At 39.6% G+C, this 23,717-nt stretch overlaps 1 protein-coding gene across 1 annotated transcript; it reads left to right on the top strand.

Annotated features, from left to right (window-relative positions):
• Window positions 1–365: 365 nt before the first annotated feature.
• On the top strand, window positions 366–20,589 carry kdm8 (lysine (K)-specific demethylase 8). The gene is made up of 8 exons (XM_034190055.1): window positions 366–460; window positions 3,937–4,398; window positions 6,016–6,188; window positions 10,648–10,780; window positions 10,872–10,922; window positions 19,730–19,879; window positions 19,964–20,056; window positions 20,140–20,589. The coding sequence occupies exons 2-8, from the start codon at window positions 3,949–3,951 to the stop codon at window positions 20,302–20,304; spliced, it is 1,215 nt and encodes a 404-aa protein (XP_034045946.1). The 5' UTR covers window positions 366–460; window positions 3,937–3,948; the 3' UTR covers window positions 20,305–20,589.
• Window positions 20,590–23,717: the final 3,128 nt, after the last annotated feature.

Raw genomic sequence — 23,717 nt, 5'->3', positions numbered from 1 at the left:
ACTGCAAGGCTTTTTGTTTTGCTTTTACATATTTTTCAAATCGTGAATGAGTAAACTATGAAAAAAAATGAAAGTATTTCAATAATTTGTTTTTTTTAGATTTAGTTTTCATGTCTATTTCACATCGTCTTTTCCACACACACACACACACACACACACACACACACACACACACACACACACACACACACACACACACACACACACACACACACACACACACACACACACACAAATTACGTTTAACGGAAAGCTGGCGAAGCTGTGTTTTGTTTTTGAAACGTTTAACACAGTGCGGAACCAATGTCTTTGAACGATTTTGTTTCCATACGGTCTTTTTCAGTTGATACACACTTAGCACAGCTAAGTGGTTAGCGAAATTAAGTGCCGTCATTCCGGGCAAATGTAAGATATATAAGTCCTTTTACATGACGTCTGGTTTGAAGAATATACTGTGTCGGTAAGTTTGATATTTTTAAAGAAAAGAAAAAAACACCCTACCAGAACTGTAGCTTCATGTTTTGACAAATGATAATAGTCAAAATCAAAATTACTTTAAATTGCTGACTCTCTAACGTTGGGAAAATTTATTCACCGACGCTTACAAAAGTATATTAATCTGTTGCACTCTAAATTACCACCAATGTTTTTCATTTACAGAATTTATTTGTTTTATTTTTCACTTCTAGTCTTCACTTATAAAGTTACTACTTATCATTTATATTCTTCTACTCACTTATATTCTAAGTCTGAATTGCATTCATTGCTTCCCTAATTGAATAGTTAGGATTTGATTATTTATGGTTTATGCTGTACATTTACATGAAAACACTTCATATAGTAAAGTTCATATAGTATAGTAGTTATAGTCAAAGTTCTCTTTTCATGTTAAGTGTTGACTCTGAAATTAAAGTTCAAACGATAATTATTTTATATTTGTCAAAATTCATACAGAATTGGGTTATTTGTTGATTTTCTTTTTTAATCTAATTTTTGGCCCTGTACACATTCACATCCAGAGTCTCCAGTGGAGTAATTGAGCATTTGCCTTGCTCAAGGAAGCAGTGATGTTCATGTTCTAAATGTCAAATATTTCATAATTGGATATCAGAATGCTATTGCGAAAGACTTACGGAAGTGCGTAAAGACGTGGCCCAGAAACAGAAGTGTTGTTCAAATGTCCAGACATTTTATGTTTTTTTTTTTGTTTTGTTTTGTTTTTTGAAACATTAAACCCATATCCTGAACCATTTAAAATGAAGTTACTTGCAAGCTTGCTATGCAGCTGAGACATTTAGAGCCTTGTATCAACACTGAAAGTGCACTGCTTGTGAAAGATTCTCCCATTTCACACACTGAGCGGCAGACTAGGACATATGCAAAATATGTGCTACTAAACCTACAGACCCTGTGCTGACTGTAACCTTGAACATTTTTTTTCTTTTGATATTGACTCCAGAAAAATGTGCCAAAACGCAGGTATTGAATTTTTTTTTTGAAATGTTTGCCATTACTAATTTGTAATACAGAAGATAAGTTCAATTTTTATTTATTTTTGTTAGTAATAGTAAGTCCCTTCGGCTGCTCCCTTGTTTGCACTCGGGGTCCCCACAGCAAATCCAAGGTGGATCTGCATGTTGAATTGGCACAGGTTTTACACCGGATGCCCTTCCTGACACAACTCCACATTACATGGAGAAATGTGGCAGGGGTGGGATTTGAACCCGGAGCCTTCTGCACTGAAACCAAGCGCATTAACCACTTGGCCACTACCCCTATTTTTTTTTTTTTTTTTTTTTTTTTTTTTTAGTAATGTGTAATTTAGAAGGACCTTGGAACATGTTTCTCAGTATTTTCTCAATAGTTGCTCTAAGGAATAACCAATGATGAAACAAATTATAGCCAAATTTATTGTAATTTGGGAAAATGTATAGACTTGATTAATTTAATTTAATAAATTTTAACTAAATTTTAGCTAAAATTAGAATGGATTTATTCACAGAGATTGCACTCGGAAATATTTCCTGGATCTACTTTGTCATCTCCACCATCCTTTTATGGCGAATGGTATTTCCCTCAACATTCATAAATATTGACTTTGCAGTAATTGTGAACTTCTGCTAAGTGTAAAAGGAAAAAAAAAAAGGTTAATAAAACTGGGGCAAGAAGGACCTTGTTCATAGGGTTACAAAATTCTGGGAATTTTCAAGGCTGAAAACGTTCATTAACTTGAAATATACAAACCTGCAGGTTGGCTGAGAAATGAATCTTGCAGCATAATTATGTTTAAAACAACCAGAATGGAAATTCAGTTCAATTTATCTTCTGCACCATGCATTCCTTAATCACATGCACACTCTTCAGCCAAAAATGTCATTTAAAAAATTGTATTAGAAGTTGTTGGCTTGCATGTCTACATATGACAAGATAAAGTGTTTATTTATGTTTGTATATGGTACAGTTTGTATGAATCATCACAAATTTCAGTTGAATGTCATTGTTTTCCATGAATTCCATTTAATTTCCATGGAAAGTTTCCATCATGGGATATTGCAAGTTGTCTAAAAATTTGTCAAAATTTGAAAATTCCCAAAATTATCTTCCCATGGATAGTTTCCACAAATGCACTGGAAATTTTCCACCTCTTTGCAAGTCTATGTGTTAGCAAAGCTAATGATAGTCATCACTCAAATGTGTAATAGCAAAATTGGCATCAGGTTTCTTCAGTACATTCCTATTCCTGGTAAGATTCTGCGTTTTGACATCGTAATGCAATATATGACTACAAAACACTGGATGCATGAAAAATCTTTGGAAGAGTTCCGGTATGTGTTTGTCTTTCCGTGGATTTCTTTCAGGAATATGGCTATTCTAAGGTTACCAAAGCAAGGCAAATTGCAACTTTCAGGTTCTGTTGAATTTTTACTCAAATCCTTGAGGATTAAACACAAATGACTCTGAAATAAAAAGCACAGCGCCAAACAGGAGCTCTTCCAAAGATTTCATGCACATACTGTTGTGTAGAGATACGTTGCATTATGGGTGATGACAAAAAGCAGAATAAATGAAGTTAATTTAAGTACACAGCTTCCTGCCAGGATTGTCTGCATCATGTTTTATAAAGACATTGAAAGAGTCAACTACAACTCATCTGATGGTTTGTGACCGAGCACAGTTGTACAGTCCCATGCTGAACCACGAGGTTTGGAATACTTTCAGAACGGATTGGTCTTGGCTTTCGAAACATCATCACTAAGGTTTACTCTGCCAACTTAAATGACTGCCTGAATATAGCACACCTGTTCCTAACATGTTGCTGCTTGTGCATTAAGACAGAAGTTGTTCAGACATATTTGCTGATGTACACAGTACAATAGAGTGCTTTTGCCGCCTCACGGATGATTATTCCAGGCACCTGGCTTACATGAGTGCACTCATTCGATTTGGATCATTCTGCCTGATGCTCCTAAGGCTGTTAGGCTCTCAAATGAGCCAGGTGCTTCGCGTTGGCCCCCTTCATACTTTGGCATCGTCTCCAGTAATACAACACATCCAAGCGTGGATGGAGCCACATGGACCCGTAGTTGGCAGCAGCAGCAGCCATGTGACAGTGTGGGCCTGCAGAGTGTTGTCGTCTTCGTGCATGTGTCACAGTCTGCGTTTTGGCTTGAGATGTGCTTACCTGCTTTTTGCGTGTGCCAGTTTAGAAATTAGACCTAGGCTTGTGTTTTGGCAAGGCTGTCCGTGATCAGGCGGGGGAGTGGGGGGTATTTTATTTATTTTTTGCAGTTGTGAAAGAGGTTCTTAGCAAGTGGTGAGCTCATCTGACCAACAGAGATTATTACATGTAATGAAATTACAGCCTTTGCTTGTCAAAACAACAGGGTAGTTGGTAATGAGCTGACCTTCGTCACCTGATCTCTGTATGTTCCTCAGACCTTCTTGCCAATGGCTGCATTGTGGACAAAAATCTCTGCTGTGTTGCCTCACACTGAGGCTGAGTTCACGCTGCAGTTCAGTGATAGAGTGGACTTGAGTGTGATGCACGTGCTGAAACAGTCTCGGCACCAACTTTACAGTGACACCGCAGGCGCCTGCCGATTACTTAACGCTCAGATCATCTTGGATATTTCATGGGAGAAACTCAACACAGGAACGTGGCGCCACGTGGACAAAGAGTGGAGACGAGTTTATTCTTACGGCTGCCTGTTCAAAGCGGCGGCCCTGTGTCGCGAGGATTCTTCCACAGACACTGTCCTTCAAGCCATCAGGACTTGCGACATGGGCTTACTCATGGGTACAGCCATCATGGATAACATCCTGCAAGTCCTGGTCGGGATTCTGCAGGGTGAAGTCAGGAAATCCACTCAGGAAGAGGAAGAGCGTCCACAGATCAAGGTCAGTGGTCTCTTTGTATAATACTTTACGTTCTGCACTTTATATTCAGTATCTCAGCGGGATTTTATTTTTCTGCAGTGCTGTTAAAGCCTTCACAGGAAGAATGATCCGGGGATCATGTCCTTTATTTCACTGTTTGAATTAATTTGTGATTTAACGTGAACTTTAATGTCTTATTTCCTAATAAAAGTCTCACAAATATCACTACTTAGTGTCCAGGATTAAATTGTTGGGCACAAACAGACACAGATTAAAGTAGATTTTGTTTTGACAGCAGTTTTGTTTTCATTCTTGTAGTCAAATATCTCATTTCCATATTGAATTCACTGTGAGTACAATTTGGCAGCAAATTAAACGTCAAAACTGGTTAATTAGGATATTTAGAGATGTCTTAAAATATAGAAAGTGCAGAAAATTATGTGAGTGCTGTGTGAGAAAGTGTTTTTTCCATCTCCCCACTTTACACATATCATGTAGTATTAATTCCGAGGGCCCTATCTTCCACCTGGCACAAAGGACTGCACTGCACGGTCGTTATTGGTAGTTAACTTTTCAGCAAAAAAAAAAAAAGTAAGTTTCTATCTCATATCATTCAAAAGTTATTTATAATTTAGTAAAGCTTGGTCATAGCCGTCGTATACGACGGAGTCGGGCCCAGAGGGTTAATGTAAGTAAGTAAGTAATGTTTATTTATATGGGGTCATTAATTTGTTTTCACAGGTGGTCTGGACTTGAAACATGGTTTGAAATGAAAATGTAGAATGCTGAGTATACATCATTTAGAATGTGTAACAAACAAATTACAAATTATAATCACACGCTCTAAGCTTAACAGAAAGAGAACTCACTCATTCCATGTGCGCCATAGCACACAGAGAGAGCACACCATATCATAGCACAAACACGGGCGGTTTGGGTCTGAGTGAACAGTTTTTATCTTACCATAAAGTGATGCAGGAGAGGCGTCTTGGTGTAGACTTGTACTTCATTGTCCTTCCATTCATTGTGAAGTTTGCAAGTGGGATCACGGCTATATGTGCATGGTGCATAGACTGATGGCATTCAACATACTGCAGCCACTACACTTCCAGCATTATGTCTCTTTTGCCTTATGATTCCACATACACTGTTTTGTGTCCTCACCAGAAAACCTCTCACTTCTGTGTTCATCCTCTGAATAGCAAAGAGCCTAATGCTGGCAAACTGGTCTTATAGGAAATGACAGGGCACATGCTGATTGGTTGATTTTATGTTATGCCCACAACAGTCACATAACTAATGAGGTGACTAAATCTTGTGTCCAGTGACCTGTTTTGTGGTGAAATATTGCATAGCGTGTGATGGTTAGACATGCATCCAGTGCCTTAGCTTTACCTGTCATGTTTAAGAAACATAAATTCATTGTTGTTTAGAAAAAGATTCCATGTTGGATATTAGTGTACATCGGCTTCTTGGCAGGGCAATACCACACTCACTTGGTTCTTGTTTTCTCTTGCATAACAAAAACACATTAATAACGTACATGTTCAGGTGTTTTTCTTGTTTTACCTTTAAATGAAATTCTTCACCTTGGGGTTGAATTGAAAATCTGATTTGTCATCTTGGCATCATTAACAGAAAATAAAAATGGACTGCCCAAGTGTTCCTGCAATCAAAGAGCATGCAACAGTTTTCAGGATCAAATGTCCATCACTAGAGAGCTTCAAGAAGAACTATTTACTTCCTGTCAAACCAGTTATTTTGGAAGGGATCATAGACCACTGGCCTGCCCTGAAGGAGCATCACTGGAGGTTTGTATCATCTGAATTTGAAGAGTGCCATTTGTTATTTTTTAATCGCTTTGTCTTCTTATCAGAATAACTCAATCTTTAGGTGTCATTTAGCATTTTTTTTTGCCCACAGTAGTCACGATTCTAGACAAAAGTACAACCAGATTAGCATCACCAGGGTGATCAAGTTTAAGGTTAAATTTTATTTCAAAACACTCCAAACACTTGCAACAAAACAATAACTCCTAAGCATATGCAATACACACTTCTGAAAAGCGCATTATGAATTTATAAATTGGCAGTCACTTGTTGGCGAAGTGCAACAGGCAGGAAACCAGGTAATCCAGTGAGAGCATGGCAAAATACTGGCACGGCATCCCGTGGCAGCATGTGTCATCATGTTAAAAATTTTCACTGTTTTCCACTTGGCACAATGAGAACAATGAACCATCTGATGAATTGATATAAGGGAATAACGTGTTAGTATAGTGAGAAATTATGCTGCAGCATTACTTTTTAAAGTGAAATTGTGTTGTATCTTTCAGTTAACTAAATTATTGTCCATCTCATTAACACAGCCAAATTACCATGACTCACATCTCATCTACTGTCAACATGGGAATGCAGCATAACAAACTGTTAAGGCCAAAATACAACATTATCATTCATGACGATAAAGTGTATATTTCAGCCCGTGCTTATTACGCCTACTGTTCACACATGATAATCTCCTTCACTAATATTCTCTGTACTGCACGGTATAATTTAGTTTAATTCATGGCTCTCAAGTTTATGTTTTAGTATTTAAAACTGCACAGTATTGGCATATACAACAATAACTGTCCCCCCCACAATCAACTCTGTGCCTCTAATTGCATTTAGTTTAATCTCACCAATTTAGACTTTGGACAGCAGCAGGAGAGGACAAGAAAAACAGTACAAAAGGACTGAGAATGACTGATGTACCATATACAGTATGGTCAGATACAGTGCTTTGTATGTATTTAAATCAGAATAAATGTTTATGAGGCGTTCAGAATGGCTTACTCATCACAGCTCCTGTGACTGGATTCGCTAAACATATTCAGGCTAAAATGAGCTCCTAACGGGCTGATTTAGGAGAAGAGGAAGAAAGTATTCTGCAGGCCCTGAGGCCCATTGGTGTCAGTGCTTATCTCCGGGTTCCATAGCGTGAAGGAGATGAGAGCCTACAATTCTCCCAGTCCTGTGCAGGTTACTTCCCCGGCCAAGGGTGGTACCGATTTATGACTGTCAGGAGAAAGACCACAAGTTCTGAGTTGAACTGTAGAATTTTTTGGAAAGTAGCTACTCTTTTCCTGCACAAGTGCTATGTGGGTGGTCACTACTGTCTATGTAAAAATGTGGGGAGGGGTAATAATCTTTTCTTCTTCTTCTTATCTTTATTTAACCAAATAAAACCCATTGAGATCATGACCTCTTTTACAAGGGTGACCTGGCCAAGAAAGACAGCAGCACACGTCATAAAACATAAAACAAAGATTTCACAGGCGAGGATTCACATTAGGGCTGTTCATATTACATAGTGAAAAAATAAAAGTTGTGAGAGATTTTGGGCCACATGTTTTTGTTCCACTTGGGGTTTTATAGGTGCAGACCAAATTTGAACTCAATCAGATAAGATTTAGAGGTCCCCCAGAGTGACACATTTTCCACTCCCTCCACTGGCAAGGCAGCGTCACCCTAAAGGCTCTTTACACATAGTGCGAATATGTACAACTCCAGGGCGACACCCGTGGGAGCAGCTGGTATGTGCGCACCACGAAACATCGCGCCGATGGGCAGGCATGCACGATGCTGGTGCGACGGTTCATGCACACAGGAACACAGTGCCACCAGCTGCACGATGTGGTTACACATCGTGCAGCTGGTGGTGTGAAGAAAAAAATAAAAAAAATACATGCTGCGACGGTTCTGTGCATGCGGAAACACAGCAGCTTTTCCCCAGCAGCCGCGCGATATGTGACCATATCTTGCAGCTGGAAAAAAAAAAATAATACATGTCACCCACATGATTCAAACCCGTGCCTTCCAAAAGCTCTGATTGCCAGTCAGAAACTTTACCAAGTGTGCTACCATCACTGTCCTGTAAAAGATGCTGAACACTGCCTTATATCAGGAAGCACATGGATGTATAAAAAAAATAAAAACAAGACACCATATAAAAACATTGCATTGTATTAAATCCCTCTCATCAAGCGGGCAATACAAATATGATCTGTCTGTTCCTCTGTAGATGACCCATGGTCACTGACGTACGGTCATGAATTCACATGAATGAGAAGCAGTCACTCGTCTCATTCATGTCCACGTGTTGGCGTGTGTCTTGTGGACGGCGTGCCAGGGGACACTGCGTCATGTGGAACAGAGCTCATGTGGGTGACGTGACAGTCAGATCACCTGCTGCATGTTTTGATCTGACAGTCCGTTTCAACCTGGAGGCAGCCTGTCCGTGTGTGACATGCACGCACACATGCTCGCTTGCTGCAGCCTGTCACCACAGTGATATGTTTTTATTTTTGTCCACTTGATGACAGCAAACAGACACACGCACATCACAGTGGTCAGTTGTTAGTCCAAGTCCATCCAAACACAGTACAGTCCAGCTGGGATGCCCAGAATGACAGATCTCCACAGCCACTTCTGTCATAGCCACACTTCCTGTCAGTTCAATGCACACACCAAAGCCATGCTCATGGGGTACTTTGACAGATTTCACTGCGAGTATGATAATGATTGTCTGCAGACTGTTGTCGTGCCAAGAGTGCAACTGGACACATATTTTCAAAGTGCCATGCAAGCGGTGTTAGATGTTTGTGCGTCACCTGGAATTTGGCCGACACCTGCCGCGAGAAGGTTTGATGGGCTCACACAGCGCACACTCTGTCTTTCAGCCGCTAGTGTGCGCATACAGTTGTAGCAACAGGTGTACAAGGTGTTGGCAGCAGCTAAGAAATTACACGGTTTGCATATGATTCCTGCTTCATGCACACTTAATGTGTAATTCGACCAAATTCACAGTATGTGTGAAGCAGCTCTAACGGGAGAAGACTCTGGTGCCATTATTTTTCTTTTACTTGTGATGGCTTCTAATCACAAAAAGTGGTGGTTGATTGGTCACCCAGAGAACATTACTGCAATTACTGTTTTACTACATTTCTTGTTTGGGGAAAATTGTTGCATTGTGGGGGACCCCTAAACAATGTCCGATTACAATAAAATTTGGCACAGATCTTTTATTTTATTAGTGGAACAAGAACATGTCGCCCAAAAGATTTTGTAACACTTGACATTTTGAACAGGTCTAATTCACATGCACCAAATGCACATACACTTGAGCTATGAAAACAAAGAAAAGAAAAGCTCAGATTACAACACACAGAGATCGACAATGTTTCATTCTCTGCACAAGACAGTATTAGTCCACTACGTTTATATAGAAAATGTTTTGGCTTCTGTGTTAATGCTTAAAATATTATTTATATGACCTTGAATGGTGACCTAAATTATATTTTACACATAATAGCTATTTTCAGTGTAAATATTTAGTGGTTTAATGGCACCTTATACATAATGTGAAAAAAAAATACTTCATCTGATCTATGAGATTTACTGACCCGTTGGGTGCATGGAATTTCTGTAGGTGCACATTAAGTGTATTTGGGTACCATCCTGTGAAACTGATACCCTTCTTCGTGTTTTAAATAATAATTTTATATAGCACTTTTTTTTTATAAATTAATAAAAAGTAAAATTAAAAATAGACAGCAATACACACTACCCACCATGTGCCTGTTTTTTTTTTTTTCCCCCAAGATGGCAGCGAAATCACATTTACATGCCAAAAATGTCTCAAACCAAGAGTGTGATCGAACCTGCGTACGTCTGACTTTTTCCACAGAGAGCCACTGCACCTGTTAAAAGGCTTCAGCTGCCATTCATTGTGCTCAATACAAAAAAAGGGGGGTGGAGAGGGGAGGCCGGGAAGGGAAGCTTTGTTTACATCCTTAAAACAGAGGTAGTGTGACATCAACTGGTAGAACAAAATAATTTAGGGCACCTTTAAGAAGAAGTCTGACAAACTTAGGTAGAAACAGTGGATGGTAGGAGAACTGCTCGTGCTGAGATGAGATGCTATCTTTGCTTTCTGTGTCTTAACATATCTTGACACTTGGGTCTGATTCAGCTCTTTCTTTATTTAAGAAAATCCTCCAGAACTCCATCTCATTTTGACATCTGACTCTTTTCTGTGATATCTGGCCTGCAGTTCCTGACATCTGACTCTTGATTCAGGAGCAGCAGGACATCAAAAATGCACATTTGTCATGCTTTTTGAGTTTGTCCAATCTCTAGCTAAGAAGCTTTTTATTGACACTGTACTGTATATTCTGTGGTGTTATTGTTTAATTCTGATTTGTTTGTTCCCCCTCTTCTCTGAAAGCATAGAGTACTTGCAATCCGTTGCTGGTTTTCGGACTGTACCTGTTGAGGTGGGATCCAGGTATACGGATGAGAAATGGTCTCAGACACTGCTTACTGTTAATGAATTTATTGATCGTCATATTCTGTCAAAAGTAAGTAGCTCATTAAGAAGTGTTGCTTTGTTTAACCTGACCAAACAAGATTTATGTTTATTTCAGTTTATTTTGTTCTGGGATACAATAGGATGAAGAGAAACCATTGGGTTATCTTGCTCAACACCAGCTTTTTGATCAGGTATGTTCTGTATTTTTCATCTTATGGTTTACATGTTTTATATGTCAAAAAACAGTTGGGGATGCTACAGATCATTCAAACACAAGAAATCCTGCTTGAAATAGCAAGTGCCTTTGGAATGTTACTGTGAAATTACTGATTATGACATTAATAATCCATTATTGCTGGTGCTTTACAAATTGATTATTCATCTGATATTTTTGGCACGATGAAGTATGAGATTCTCTTTTATTTCCAGCTGTCATCCTCACGCCACATTGCTGAAAACAATATTGACGTTTTAGGGCTAATTTTACCATCAGTCAATACATTGTCTGGATTGAACTTTAGGAAAAGGGCACCTTGTCAAACTAGATGTGATGCAGGGTATTTTGGGGTGTTTGATAGAGTAGAAGGAAGCTGAGGAGAGAATCATCACACATCCTGATTTCTCACCTACATGAAAATCAGTCATTTGTCAGATATCTAAGAATTAAGTTGATGGCCTGATGTACTAATAAATAGCAGCTCATGAGTGACATCTGACACCAGTCCATGCCAATAAATTCTTATATTAATAGTGAAAATTAACAAATACAAACGTTTATTCTTGACCATATTTCTTCTAAACTCAAGTAAGAAGGGTAGATGACAGATAGTTTTTCTTGTGATACTAATGACCTATGCCTGAGAGATATATATACTTGCTTTATTTATTTTTCTTTTTTCCCCAAACCAAGTACCTGATATGTTTTGCTCTCCTAAGGTCATTGCATTCAGGAACTGTCTCCGTTTCATGTTGCCATTGGGCATTTGTTGTATTTTATTGTGTTGTAAATGTGCTGTACTGCTGCAAACCAAATTGGCCTTTGGAGACAAATGAAGTTAAGGTGAGGCCATGTGGCCAAGGCAAAGGTGATATGACTTCATATTACAGTTAGTGCCATTTTGGAACCTGTTTGGAACCAGTTTTCATTGCGAGACACAGTTCTTTGTCAAAATGCGAAGAACTGCCTCAAACTTTGAGCAAACAAAGTGTTGGTTATAAACGGGCAATTAGAACAGTATTTTCTGAAGTGCAAGTCGCACATGTCAAAAAATGCCTCTCGAAGAGGAAAAAAAACATATTAGTGACTCCTTTTAGTGTTTTATTGTAATGATAGGAATTGTTGAACCAGTGCTCCAAAGTAGCCAGTTTAAACAATAATAAGTATTAATTTGTTTTGGCTTCTCCATTTTTTGCATTGTGTCAGAGGAGTAAAGAAACAAGAAAATATTCATATTTAAAAAGCTGAAATCAGAGACTACTTAAAATCATGATCAGAATAGTTGGGGATTAATCATTGCAATGTTGATTTGGCACAGGTTTTATGCTGGGTGCCCTTCCTGATGCAAATCCAGAACTACATCAGGCACTGGACATGTTGGACAGAGGGCCTTCTGTTTTCTGTGGCTTTATCTTTTAACCAGTTTTTCTCAAAGTCATATCACTTTGTCCTTAGCTGACCATCAGGTATTCCAGCAAGTTTGGTCCAGATCAGAGCAAAACTCTGAGGGTTTTTTTTTTTTATTCAAGGATGGAGGAAGAGACAAGCAGGTCTGACTACATACAGCAGGTATAACAATGAAAGTCTGCTGAGTAAATAAACATAGATCAGTAAAATGCGTGGCCACTTTTCACTTCTAAAAATGGGGAAGTGGTGGTTTAAAGGTCAGAGAAGCAGCCTTGTGACCAGCAGGTCATAGGTTAAACCCCCCTTACTGGGAAAATGTGTGTGGAGAAGGTGAAAGAACAGCATTTGTCTCAATCTCATTACCATCAGTAAGGTGCCTTTGAGCAAGGTCTTTAACCTTCTGGATGCTCTCGGTGTGCAGGAGCACCCTGTCGTGTGTGTGTGTGTGTGTGTGTGTGTGTGTGTGTGTGTGTGTGTGTGTGTGTGTGTGTGTGTGTGTGTGTGTGTGTGTGTGTGTGTGTGTGTGTGTGTGTGTGAGGGATGATTGCAAAGTCCTTTGAGTGTCTTACCATAAAAAACTATCCTTTGTTTGACTGTAAAACTACATAATTTGTCAGTGGATTCCTGTAGTTTACAAGAAAACCATCCTTTTACGATTTAACAACCATTGGTAGCTGAGCTGTCATTGTGTTGTCTTGTAATGGACAGTAAATCTACGTTAATAATAAAATAATCAAAGGTTTTTGTAATCAAAACTGCACACTCAAAAGCTTGCATGTACTAATAAATAGTCAGGATTATTATGTAGTGATTCATAGGTTTGTTAAAAAACTTAGAAAGCTTATGAAATGGGGAATAAAACAAAAATGTTACCTTTTTTTTTAAAGGTTGCTATGAAAATTGCTGACCTTCGGAATTAGTGGGGTTTCTTGGGTATAATTTTTTTTTTTGATTTGGTAAACTATATATTTCTTTGGAAAGCGTATGAAATGAGGAATAAAAGGAAACAATGTTTCAGTTTTTTTCATAAGCTGTGATGGCAACCATCTTTTCCATTTCTAAAAATGGATACATTAAAAAACTGGATTTCTGAAATGACTAAATAAGAATTTAAGAGAGCAAGGATCCAGAGATACCAATTACAGATCACTGAAGCTGATGAAGAGCAATAGTTTTTGCTGCTATTTTTGGATTTTTTTTATTGCGCGTAGCTTATGTCAATGATTTATGGGACATAGGAACCTGATCCATGTGGGTATTGTTTCCTTACTAATCAGAGCCAGATATTTGTAACTGTCTATTATTTTTAAACAAGTGTTCAATATTTCTATGTTTGTTATCTTGGAATTTGTAATAAAAGTTGTGAATGCTTAAACCAAGAACTGGCATGTTGCCGGTGGGGATCCATGGGCTCTAGATTGGGTAGTGATTATAAAACAGGTAGCTGACATTTTTCAAGGCTGATAATAAATTATGCAAAGTTTCTATAATGAGTTGGAATAGTGTGTGAGTCCAGAATGTTTTTGGAACCTTAGAACAACAGTTTTTAGAGGAAACGTCACCCTTTTATTTCCTGTTAATTGCATTTTTTTTTCATGTTAATTTACTGTCTTAATGCATGTAGAAATTGTTTAGGTTCTTGTTATCATATACACACTATTATCAGTATTATTTTATTTTATTATTACTTCTGTTTTGTATGCAGCTGGTCTGCTCTGTGTAAGCCTGATCCCGTCAGATCTCAGAAGCTCAGCAGGATCTGGTTAGTACTTGGATGGGAGACCTCTTTGGAACAACAGCGGTTGTGTGTGTTTCTCCAGGTAAAACTGGAGTTGCGTCAGGAAGGGCATCCGGCGTAAAACTTGTGCCAATTACCAATGCGGATCTGGCTGTATACGCTGTGGTGACCCCGAGCAAAAACCAGGAGCGGCCGAATGAACAACAACATTACTTCTGTTTTGTCATTTGATTTTTAAATTGACCACAATGGTGGTTGGCTCTCACTGCGCTATTGTATCACTTCTTGTTCCGGAGCACAGCGGTGTTTTGCTGTATCTGTTAGCTGTTTAATCTGAGCAGTTAGATTGATCTAGTTACCTAGATAACAATTTGTTTCACAGTGTAATCTTCACGTGCCTTAACTAAAGCACTCCCTCTGCTGAATCACCTCTAAATTATTTACACATTATTCACTGTGTGTTTTTAGGAATCCGCTAGCTTAGCGCAGCTACTAGCTCTTAGCCGGTTTAGCATGGTGGCTTCTCCTGTCTCTCCCGCACTTTTCTGCTCTGGGTGTGAAATGTTTAGTTATTCCTCGGCCTCCTTTAGCAGTAATGGTACTTGTAATAAGTGTAGCTTATTCGTAGCTTTGGAGGCCAGGCTGGGCGAATTGGAGACTCGGCTCCGCACCGTGGAAAATTCTACAGCTAGCCAGGCCCCTGTAGTCGGTGCGGACCAAGGTAGCTTAGCCGCCGTTAGTTTCCCTCTGGCAGATCCCGAGCAGCCGGGAAAGCAGGCCGACTGGGTGACTGTGAGGAGGAAGCGTAGTCCTAAACAGAAGCCCCGTGTACACCGCCAACCCGTTCACATTTCTAACCGTTTTTCCCCACTCGACGACACACCCGCCGAGGATCAAACTCTGGTTATTGGCGACTCTGTTTTGAGAAATGTGAAGTTAGTGACACCAGCAACCATAGTCAATTGTCTTCCGGGGGCCAGAGCAGGCAACACTGAAGGAAATTTGAAACTGCTGGCTAAGGCTAAGTGTAAATTTGGTAAGATTGTAATTCACGTCGGCAGTAATGACACCCGGTTACACCAATCGGAGGTCACTAAAATTAACATTGAATCGGTGTGTAACTTTGCAAAAACAATGTCGGACTCTGTAGTTTTCTCTGGGCTCCTCCCCAATCGGACCGGGAGTGACATGTTTAGCCGCATGTTTTCCTTGAATTGCTGGCTGTCTGAGTGGTGTCCAAAAAATGAGGTGGGCTTCATAGATAATTGGCAAAGCTTCTGGGGAAAACCTGGTCTTGTTAGGAGAGACGGCATCCATCCCACTTTGGATGGAGCAGCTCTCATTTCTAGAAATCTGGCCAATTTTCTTAAATCCTCCAAACCGTGACTATCCAGGGTTGGGACCAGGAAGCAGAGTTGTAGTCTTACACACCTCTCTGCAGCTTCTCTCCCCCTGCCATCCCCTCATTACCCCATCCCCGTAGAGACGGTGCCTGCTCCCAGACCACCAATAACCAGCAAAAATCTATTTAAGAATAAAAATTCAAAAAGAAAAAATAATATATCACCTTCAACTGCACCACAGATAAAACGGTTAAATGTGGTCTATTAAACATTAGGTCTCTCTCTTCTAAGTCCCTGTTAGTAAATGATATAATAATTGTTCAACATATTGATTTATTCTGCCTTACAGAAACCTGGTTACAGCAGGATGAATATGTTAGTTTAAATGAGTCAACACCCCCGAGTCACACTAACTGCCAGAATGCTCGTAGCACGGGCCGAGACGGAGGATTAGCAGCAATCTTCCATTCCAGCTTATTAATTAATCAAAAACCCAGACAGAGCTTTAATTCATTTGAAAGCTTGACTCTTAGTCTTGTCCATCCAAATTGGAAGTCCCAAAAACCAGTTTTATTTGTTATTATCTATCGTCCACCTGGTCATTACTGTGAGTTTCTCTGTGAATTTTCAGACCTTTTGTCTGACTTAGTGCTTAGCTCAGATAAGATAATTATAGTGGGCGATTTTAACATCCACACAGATGCTGAGAATGACAGCCTCAACACTGCATTTAATCTATTATTAGACTCAATTGGCTTTGCTCAAAATGTAAATGAGTCCACCCACCACTTTAATCATATCTTAGATCTTGTTCTGACTTATGGTATGGAAATTGAAGACTTAACAGTATTCCCTGAAAACTCCCTTCTGTCTGATCATTTCTTAATAACATTTACATTTACTCTGATGGACTACCCAGCAGTGGGGAATAAGTTTCATTACACTAGAAGTCTTTCAGAAAGCGCTGTAACTAGGTTTAAGGATATGATTCCTTCTTTATGTTCTCTAATGCCATATACCAACACAGTGCAGAGTAGCTACCTAAACTCTGTAAGTGAGATAGAGTATCTCGTCAATAGTGTTACAGACAACTTTGGATGCTGTAGCTCCTCTGAAAAAGAGAGCTTTAAATCAGAAGTGCCTGACTCCGTGGTATAACTCACAAACTCGCAGCTTAAAGCAGATAACCCGTAAGTTGGAGAGGAAATGGCGTCTCACTAATTTAGAAGATCTTCACTTAGCCTGGAAAAAGAGTCTGTTGCTCTATAAAAAAGCCCTCCGTATAGCTAGGACATCTTACTACTCATCACTAATTGAAGAAAGTAAGAACAACCCCAGGTTTCTTTTCAGCACTGTAGCCAGGCTGACAAAGAGTCAGAGCTCTATTGAGCTGAGTATTCCTTTAACTTTAACTAGTAATGACTTCATGACTTTCTTTGCTAATAAAATTTTAACTATTAGAGAAAAAATTACTCATAACCATCCCAAAGACGTATCATTATCTTTGGCTGCTTTCAGTGATGCCGGTATTTGGTTAGACTCTTTCTCTCAGATTGTTCTGTCTGAGTTATTTTCATTAGTTACTTCATCCAAACCATCAACATGTCTATTAGACCCCATTCCTACCAGGCTGCTCAAGGAAGCCCTACCATTATTTAATGCTTCGATCTTAAATATGATCAATCTATCTTTGTTAGTTGGCTATGTACCACAGGCTTTTAAGGTGGCAGTAATTAAACCATTACTTAAAAAGCCATCACTTGACCCAGCTATCTTAGCCAATTATAGGCCAATCTCCAACCTTCCTTTTCTCTCAAAAATTCTTGAAAGGGTAGTTGTAAAACAGCTAACTGATCATCTGCAGAGGAATGGTCTATTTGAAGAGTTTCAGTCAGGTTTTAGAATTCATCATAGTACAGAAACAGCATTAGTGAAGGTTACAAATGATCTTCTTATGGCCTCAGACAGTGGACTCATCTCTGTGCTTGTTCTGTTAGACCTCAGTGCTGCTTTTGATACTGTTGACCATAAAATGTTATGACAGAGATTAGAGCATGCCATAGGTATTAAAGGCACTGCGCTGCGGTGGTTTGAATCATATTTATCTAATAGATTACAATTTGTTCATGTAAATGGGGAATCTTAATTATTAGACGGCATTGCTTAAATTTTCATTGTTACGCAGATGATACCCAGCTTTATCTATCCATGAAGCCAGAGGACACACACCAATTAGCTAAACTGCAGGATTGTCTTACAGACATAAAGACATGGATGACCTCTAATTTCCTGCTTTTAAACTCAGATAAACCTGAAGTTATTGTACTTGGCCCCACAAATCTTAGAAACATGGTGTCTAACCAGATCCTTACTCTAGATGGCATTACCCTGACCTCTAGTAATACTGTGAGAAATCTTGGAGTCATTTTTGATCAGGATATGTCATTCAAAGCGCATATTAAACAAATATGTAGGACTGCTTTTTTGCATTTACGCAATATCTCTAAAATTAGAAAGGTCTCAGAGTGATGCTGAAAAACTAATTCATGCATTTATTTCCTCTAGGCTGGACTATTGTAATTCATTATTATCAGGTTGTCCTAAAAGTTCCCTGAAAAGCCTTCAATTAATTAAAGATGCTGCAGCAAGAGTACTAACGGGGACTAGAAGGAGAGAGCATATCTCACCCATATTGGCTTCGTGTTAATTCTAGAATAGAATTTAAAATTCTTCTTGTTACTTATAAGGTTTTGAATAATCAGGTCCCATCTTATCTTAGGGACCTCATAGTACCATATCGCCCCAATAGAGCGCTTCGCTCTCAGACTGCAGGCTTACTTGTAGTTCCTAGGGTTTGTAAGAGTAGAATGGGAGGCAGAGCCTTCAGCTTTCAGGCTCCTCTCCTGTGGAACCAGCTCCCAATTCAGATCAGGGAGACAGACACCCTCTCTACTTTTAAGATTAGGCTTAAAACTTTCCTTTTTGCTAAAGCTTATAGTTAGGGCTGGATCAGGTGACCCTGAACCATCCCTTAGTTATGCTGCTATAGACTTAGACTGCTGGGGGGTTCCCATCATGCACTGAATGTTCCTTTCTCTTTTTGCTCTGTATGCACCACTCTGCATTTAATCATTAGTGATTGATCTCTGCTCCCCTCCACAGCATGTCTTTTTCCTGGTTCTCTCCCTCAGCCCCAACCAGTCCCAGCAGAAGACTGCCCCTCCCTGAGCCTGGTTCTGCTGGAGGTTTCTTCCTGATAAAAGGGAGTTTTTCCTTCCCACTGTCGCCAACTGCTTGCTCACAGGGGGTCGTTTTGACCGTTGGGGTTTTTACGTAATTATTGTATGGCCTTGCCTTACAATATAAAGCGCCTTGGGGCAACTGTTTGTTGTGATTTGGCGCTATATAAATAAAATTGATTGATTGACAATGGACATAAGTGTTTTCACTTTGTGTCATCCATGTTTTTTTTAATGTATTTACAATTATATTTATGTACTTACATTAAACTTAACTAAATAAAATCACGTATACACATCTACACAGAGGCTACTTGCCTTTTAATAGATTATTTTCTGCCCCCTGCTGAAATGGCATGTGAGTCCAGAATTAACGTCCATTGTTCACTGTTGTTAGATAATATCCCTAATTTCTCCAAAAATATTAGTCCTATCAACTTTCCGTTTTCATGGCATTCATCCTCGACCCAAAATATATAAGCATACCAAACGGAAAATGTCATCTCTCCCCCAGTTTCTCTGTGATTAATATATAGATGGTGCTGTTAGTCGTTAACTGTGTACTACAGAGTTGTCCCACAAATAACTACAAGCCAAGAAAGTGTAAAGTTAGTTTCCGGAGGTCACCAATTTTGAAAATCTGGCCATAACAACCTTTGAAAAAATGGAAACATTGTTTGGATTTATAATTTCATACGCTTTCTATAAATGTATTAGAAATTAATAGTATACAAAATCCCCCCCCCCCCCCCCCCCACACACAAAAAAAAGAAATTACACAAGGAATCTGACTATAACATGAATAGATATGAATATATTCCAAGAAGCAGCAGGTTCATCCTTGTGTCAGCCTGTACTCAAGTTTCTTGAATTGGAGCAGTATCCCCACCTAGTGGATTTACCCCTAATCCAGGTACAATAGAATTTTGCCAAGAACTCTATACGTGCGTGTGTCTGTGTTCATACATACATATATACACAGACAGACACTGTCCGATTAGTTGTCCTCTAATGCCCTCTCAATTTTTTTTCTCCTTAATTAATATTACCTTAGATACCAGAGTTGAAGGAAGACATCAGGATCCCTGATTACTGCTGTCTTGGTGAGGAAGACGATGACAACATTACCATTAACGCCTGGTTCGGACCTGGAGGAACAGTGTCTCCTCTTCACCAAGACCCTCAACACAACTTCCTGGCACAGGTAACGATCATATAATAAAGGTCTGTTATGATCCATCTAACGTGAAATATTTGTCACATGACTGCAGTTTGTCCTGTACATCAGGTAGTGGGAAGCAAATACATCCGCCTATATTCTCCGGAGGACACAGACAAGCTCTACCCTCATAAATCTCAGCTGCTTCATAACACCAGCCAGGTGGGATTGACAGTCTTCTCGAGATAGCGGCGCACTTTAAAACCTCCAAATATATGCAGCGTTTCTAACCGCTTCTTCTGCAGGTGGAGGTGGAGAATCCAGATCAGGAGCAGTTCCCGGAGTTTGCCAAAGCTCCGTATCTGGAATGCGTGCTGCAGCCCGGGGATGTGCTGTTTATCCCCGTACAACACTGGCACTATGTACGATCCTTAGAACTCAGCTTCTCTGTCAGCTTCTGGTGGTCCTGATTGCAGGTCGATAAGAAAAAAAATTGTCTTCGTAAGAATATAATTCAGTTCATTTTCTGCCTGTTTTCAGCTGATGGTTAATATTTGCTTTTTTGGGGGGAAAAAAAAAGAATAAAACCAATCACTCCTCTGTTGGAGTTCTTAGCTAATGTAAGACTAATTCTCAAACGCGAGGACAACCGCTGATCACACAAACCTCTGATCTGTGAACAATGAACACACACTGCTGAGTGATTAGTACAATTGCTCTGCTCGTGATTGCAACAGCATCTATTGTGTGGAAAGCTACCAGCAGGAAGAAATAAACCAGCAGATAAACTGTTTTGTGCTTATTTCTTCCTGCATGTCATTTAGAGCCGTTCGTCATCTAAATTGATAGGGCATGTTGTTGTTTTCAAATTGTCTGATTTAATTGCGCTCTCAACCTTACTGCAGTGAATATCCCACGATGTGCACTTTCCATTATTCACGGCAATGAGTCGTCAAATCGAATAAAAGAGCGAGGCCCCAGATGCAAAGATCTGGGAACAGCCACATTTAAGCAGCAGTCAGAAGAAATCAAGCAGCTCAGAGATGGAAATTAATAAATGAAATGAACTCATCCCCTGGGAGCGCAGACTTTGAAATTGTCTGATTGTTTACACTCTGAGAGCGCAACTCTTGTCCAGAGCCAAAAGCACAGCGTTTGACGTGACACATTTTAGACCTCTAATGAACCCAGCCGTGTTTCCCCGAGGTTTGTTTCAATCAAGCCCGCTAATTAGAGCCACAAAGTACATCAGGATGTGACACAATGAAGTTGATCAGCGCTGATGCACACATTTCATGTGCTTTTCAGCCGGATTCTCAGGTAACTAAAGTGGTACTTTGAGAAATCTGGGATGAAAGCACATCTAAGGAGGGATTTTATTTTGTTAATAAATCTCAAGTGCCACAGAGATCAGCTGTTTTGGAGCAAAGTATAAATGAATGTGGACAGTTTCCATTTACTGTGTGCTTAGCATTAAGCAGCGTTTCCATAGTTTCTCAGGATACTCATACTTGCTGGTGTCTGGAGTATTCATTCATTCATTCTCTGACACTTATCCAGGTCTGGGTCACAGTGGCAGTAGACCAAGCAGCTCATCCTACACTTCCCTATCCACAGCCTAGTCCTCTAACTCTTCGTTCTTTTGTCAAGGCGTTTCCAAGTCAGTTGGGAAATTTAATCCCTCCAATGCATCCTTAGTCTTCCTGTGGTCTCCTCCTCCCAGTCAGACATACCTGGGAGACCTCCCTAGGGAGATGACCAGAGGGCCACCAGATGCCCTTAACCACTTAAGCTGGCTCCCTCCCGGATAGTCAAGCTTCCTGTCCAAGAGTGTGAGCCCAGGTACCTGACAGAGGAATCTCATTTTTGCCGCCTGTATCAGTGACATTATTCTTCTGGTCATACGCAAAGTTCATGACCATAGGTGAGGATAGATAATCGACTAATAAATTGAGAGTCTCGCCTTCTCACTCAACTTCTTCTTCACTACAACCGTCCAGTACAGCCTCTGTAAACAGCCGATGCCATCCCAATCCGTCTATCAATCTCACGCTCCAACTGCAAGATTCTTATTCCCCACTTGGGGCAAAAACTCTGCTCTGACCCAAAGGGGACAGTCCACCCTTTTCTGACAGAGGACCATGGTCTCTGATTTGGAGGTGCTGATCCTCATCCCAGTCGCTTGATTCGGCCTCAAACCTGCTCATCTGGACTAGCTTGTTGTTTAGTAAATGTTAGTTTTTCTAACTTTTTATTACAGCCACCAAGGATGTAATAAAATCGCCATTTATTTGTGTCTGTTAGCAGGATTATGTCAAAACTACTGCACGGATTTTGACAAAATTTTCAATGCAAATACATATTAAGCCACGGAAGAAGCCATTAAATTTTGGAGGTGATCTGGATCCGGATTCTGGATCAAGTTTCACTTTATATATGCTTTGAAGGATTACGTCAAAACTACTTCACAGATTCTCACCAAATATGCACCAGAGATGCATATTAGGGCACGGAAGACTCCACTGAATTTGGGAGGTGATCCAGATCCGAATTCTGGATCAAGAGTTCCCTTTATAGAGGCTTTGAAGGATGACGTCAAAACTACTTCTCGGATTCTCACCAGATTTTATAAATCATTTGTATTTTTGTGTCTGCATATGTGTGTGTGTGTATATATATATATATATATATATACACACATACATACATACACACACACACACACACGTGTGTAATTTTTTTTTAATATACCAATCTGTGACTGCAGATAAAAACTTTCCTATATGACTAAATGTGGCACATTTACGCAATTTAAGCTATTTTAATCTGCATTGTCTCGTTTAAAGAAAGAAATTGTCTGTGAGTGCAGCCTTGGTGTTCCTCACAGTGCAGTTCTGGGTCTGCTTGTGTTTTCTCTCTCTCTCTCAGAGAGAGAGCGAGAGACAGAGACCCATTTTTGAAGTAGTCGCTGATGTGCTGGAATGTTGGCATGTGGGTAGCAGCCAACACAGCTGTTTAAAACAGGACATAGTGCTTACAAAGTCCTACAAATGTCAGACAATTGATTTAGAATACTCAAGATGTTGGCAAGATTGTGACACTTAAGTATTTACTTCTTTTCTGAATGCTTTGTAGTTGCTAGTTTAGCTTTTTCTCATGTTTCCGATTGTCATTTGGGATGCAGAGTGAAGTTACTAAACAGCAGAAGCGTTTACATTTATTAGTGTTCAAGTACAACTCTTGGTTCAAATAGTTACTTTCCTTATTATCTCCAAACCAAAAGTTTCAACCTCTCCAGAATTTAATTCTGTGAGTAAATGCTGTTTATTTCAGTTAGACCCACTGAGCTTTGTTGTTGTCAAGTAAGTGGCACAATTGACTCGAGATCACACAAAACTGCTTACTCTCATTATAATGTAATCAATACTCAATTACCAGTGAAGTAATGTGGGACCTCAAGGCTTATAACCCTATCTCTTCCCCGCAATGGCTCCTGCTCCTCCCTCATTAATAGCATGTTAGCTCTTGATATAAATCTGGCATCAAGATTAAATCTTGTATGGTTTGTTGTACAAATAGGCAACTATCTGGTGTGCAGTATCGTACCACGGGTGTTTTAAACAATTGATACTAATTTGTGCAGATGTGTTCTGTTTCAATAATACCGTAATATAAGTAGTATATATATTTCTGTGACCTCGACATTGGAGCCGTTCTATCCAAACTAGAACCACTGTATCGTTGGCTAACATACAACCTTTCCACCATGTTTAATCCATGTGTGTTCAGAAAGCTTGGAAGTTTGAAGATTCCGACATCAAGTCTGGGATGATGCACTGATGCTGTGTTTTGCGGCATTCACAGCACCATGGAACCACCTTGA

This window comes from Thalassophryne amazonica, chromosome 16 (assembly GCF_902500255.1).
Source record: "Thalassophryne amazonica chromosome 16, fThaAma1.1, whole genome shotgun sequence".
Taxonomy (NCBI): Eukaryota; Metazoa; Chordata; class Actinopteri; order Batrachoidiformes; family Batrachoididae; genus Thalassophryne; species Thalassophryne amazonica.
The sequence above is the reverse complement of the archived record's forward strand: the minus strand, read 5'-3'. Positions and strand labels throughout refer to the sequence as shown.

Coding starts and splice junctions, on each gene's coding strand:
- kdm8 (XM_034190055.1), top strand. CDS start 3,949: ATGGCTGCATTGTGGACAAAAATCTCTGCTGTGTTGCCTCACACTGAG. Junction 10,923..19,729: donor AACACCAGCTTTTTGATCAG/GTATGTTCTGTA, acceptor ATATTACCTTAG/ATACCAGAGTTGAAGGAAGA. Junction 19,880..19,963: donor AACACAACTTCCTGGCACAG/GTAACGATCATA, acceptor CCTGTACATCAG/GTAGTGGGAAGCAAATACAT.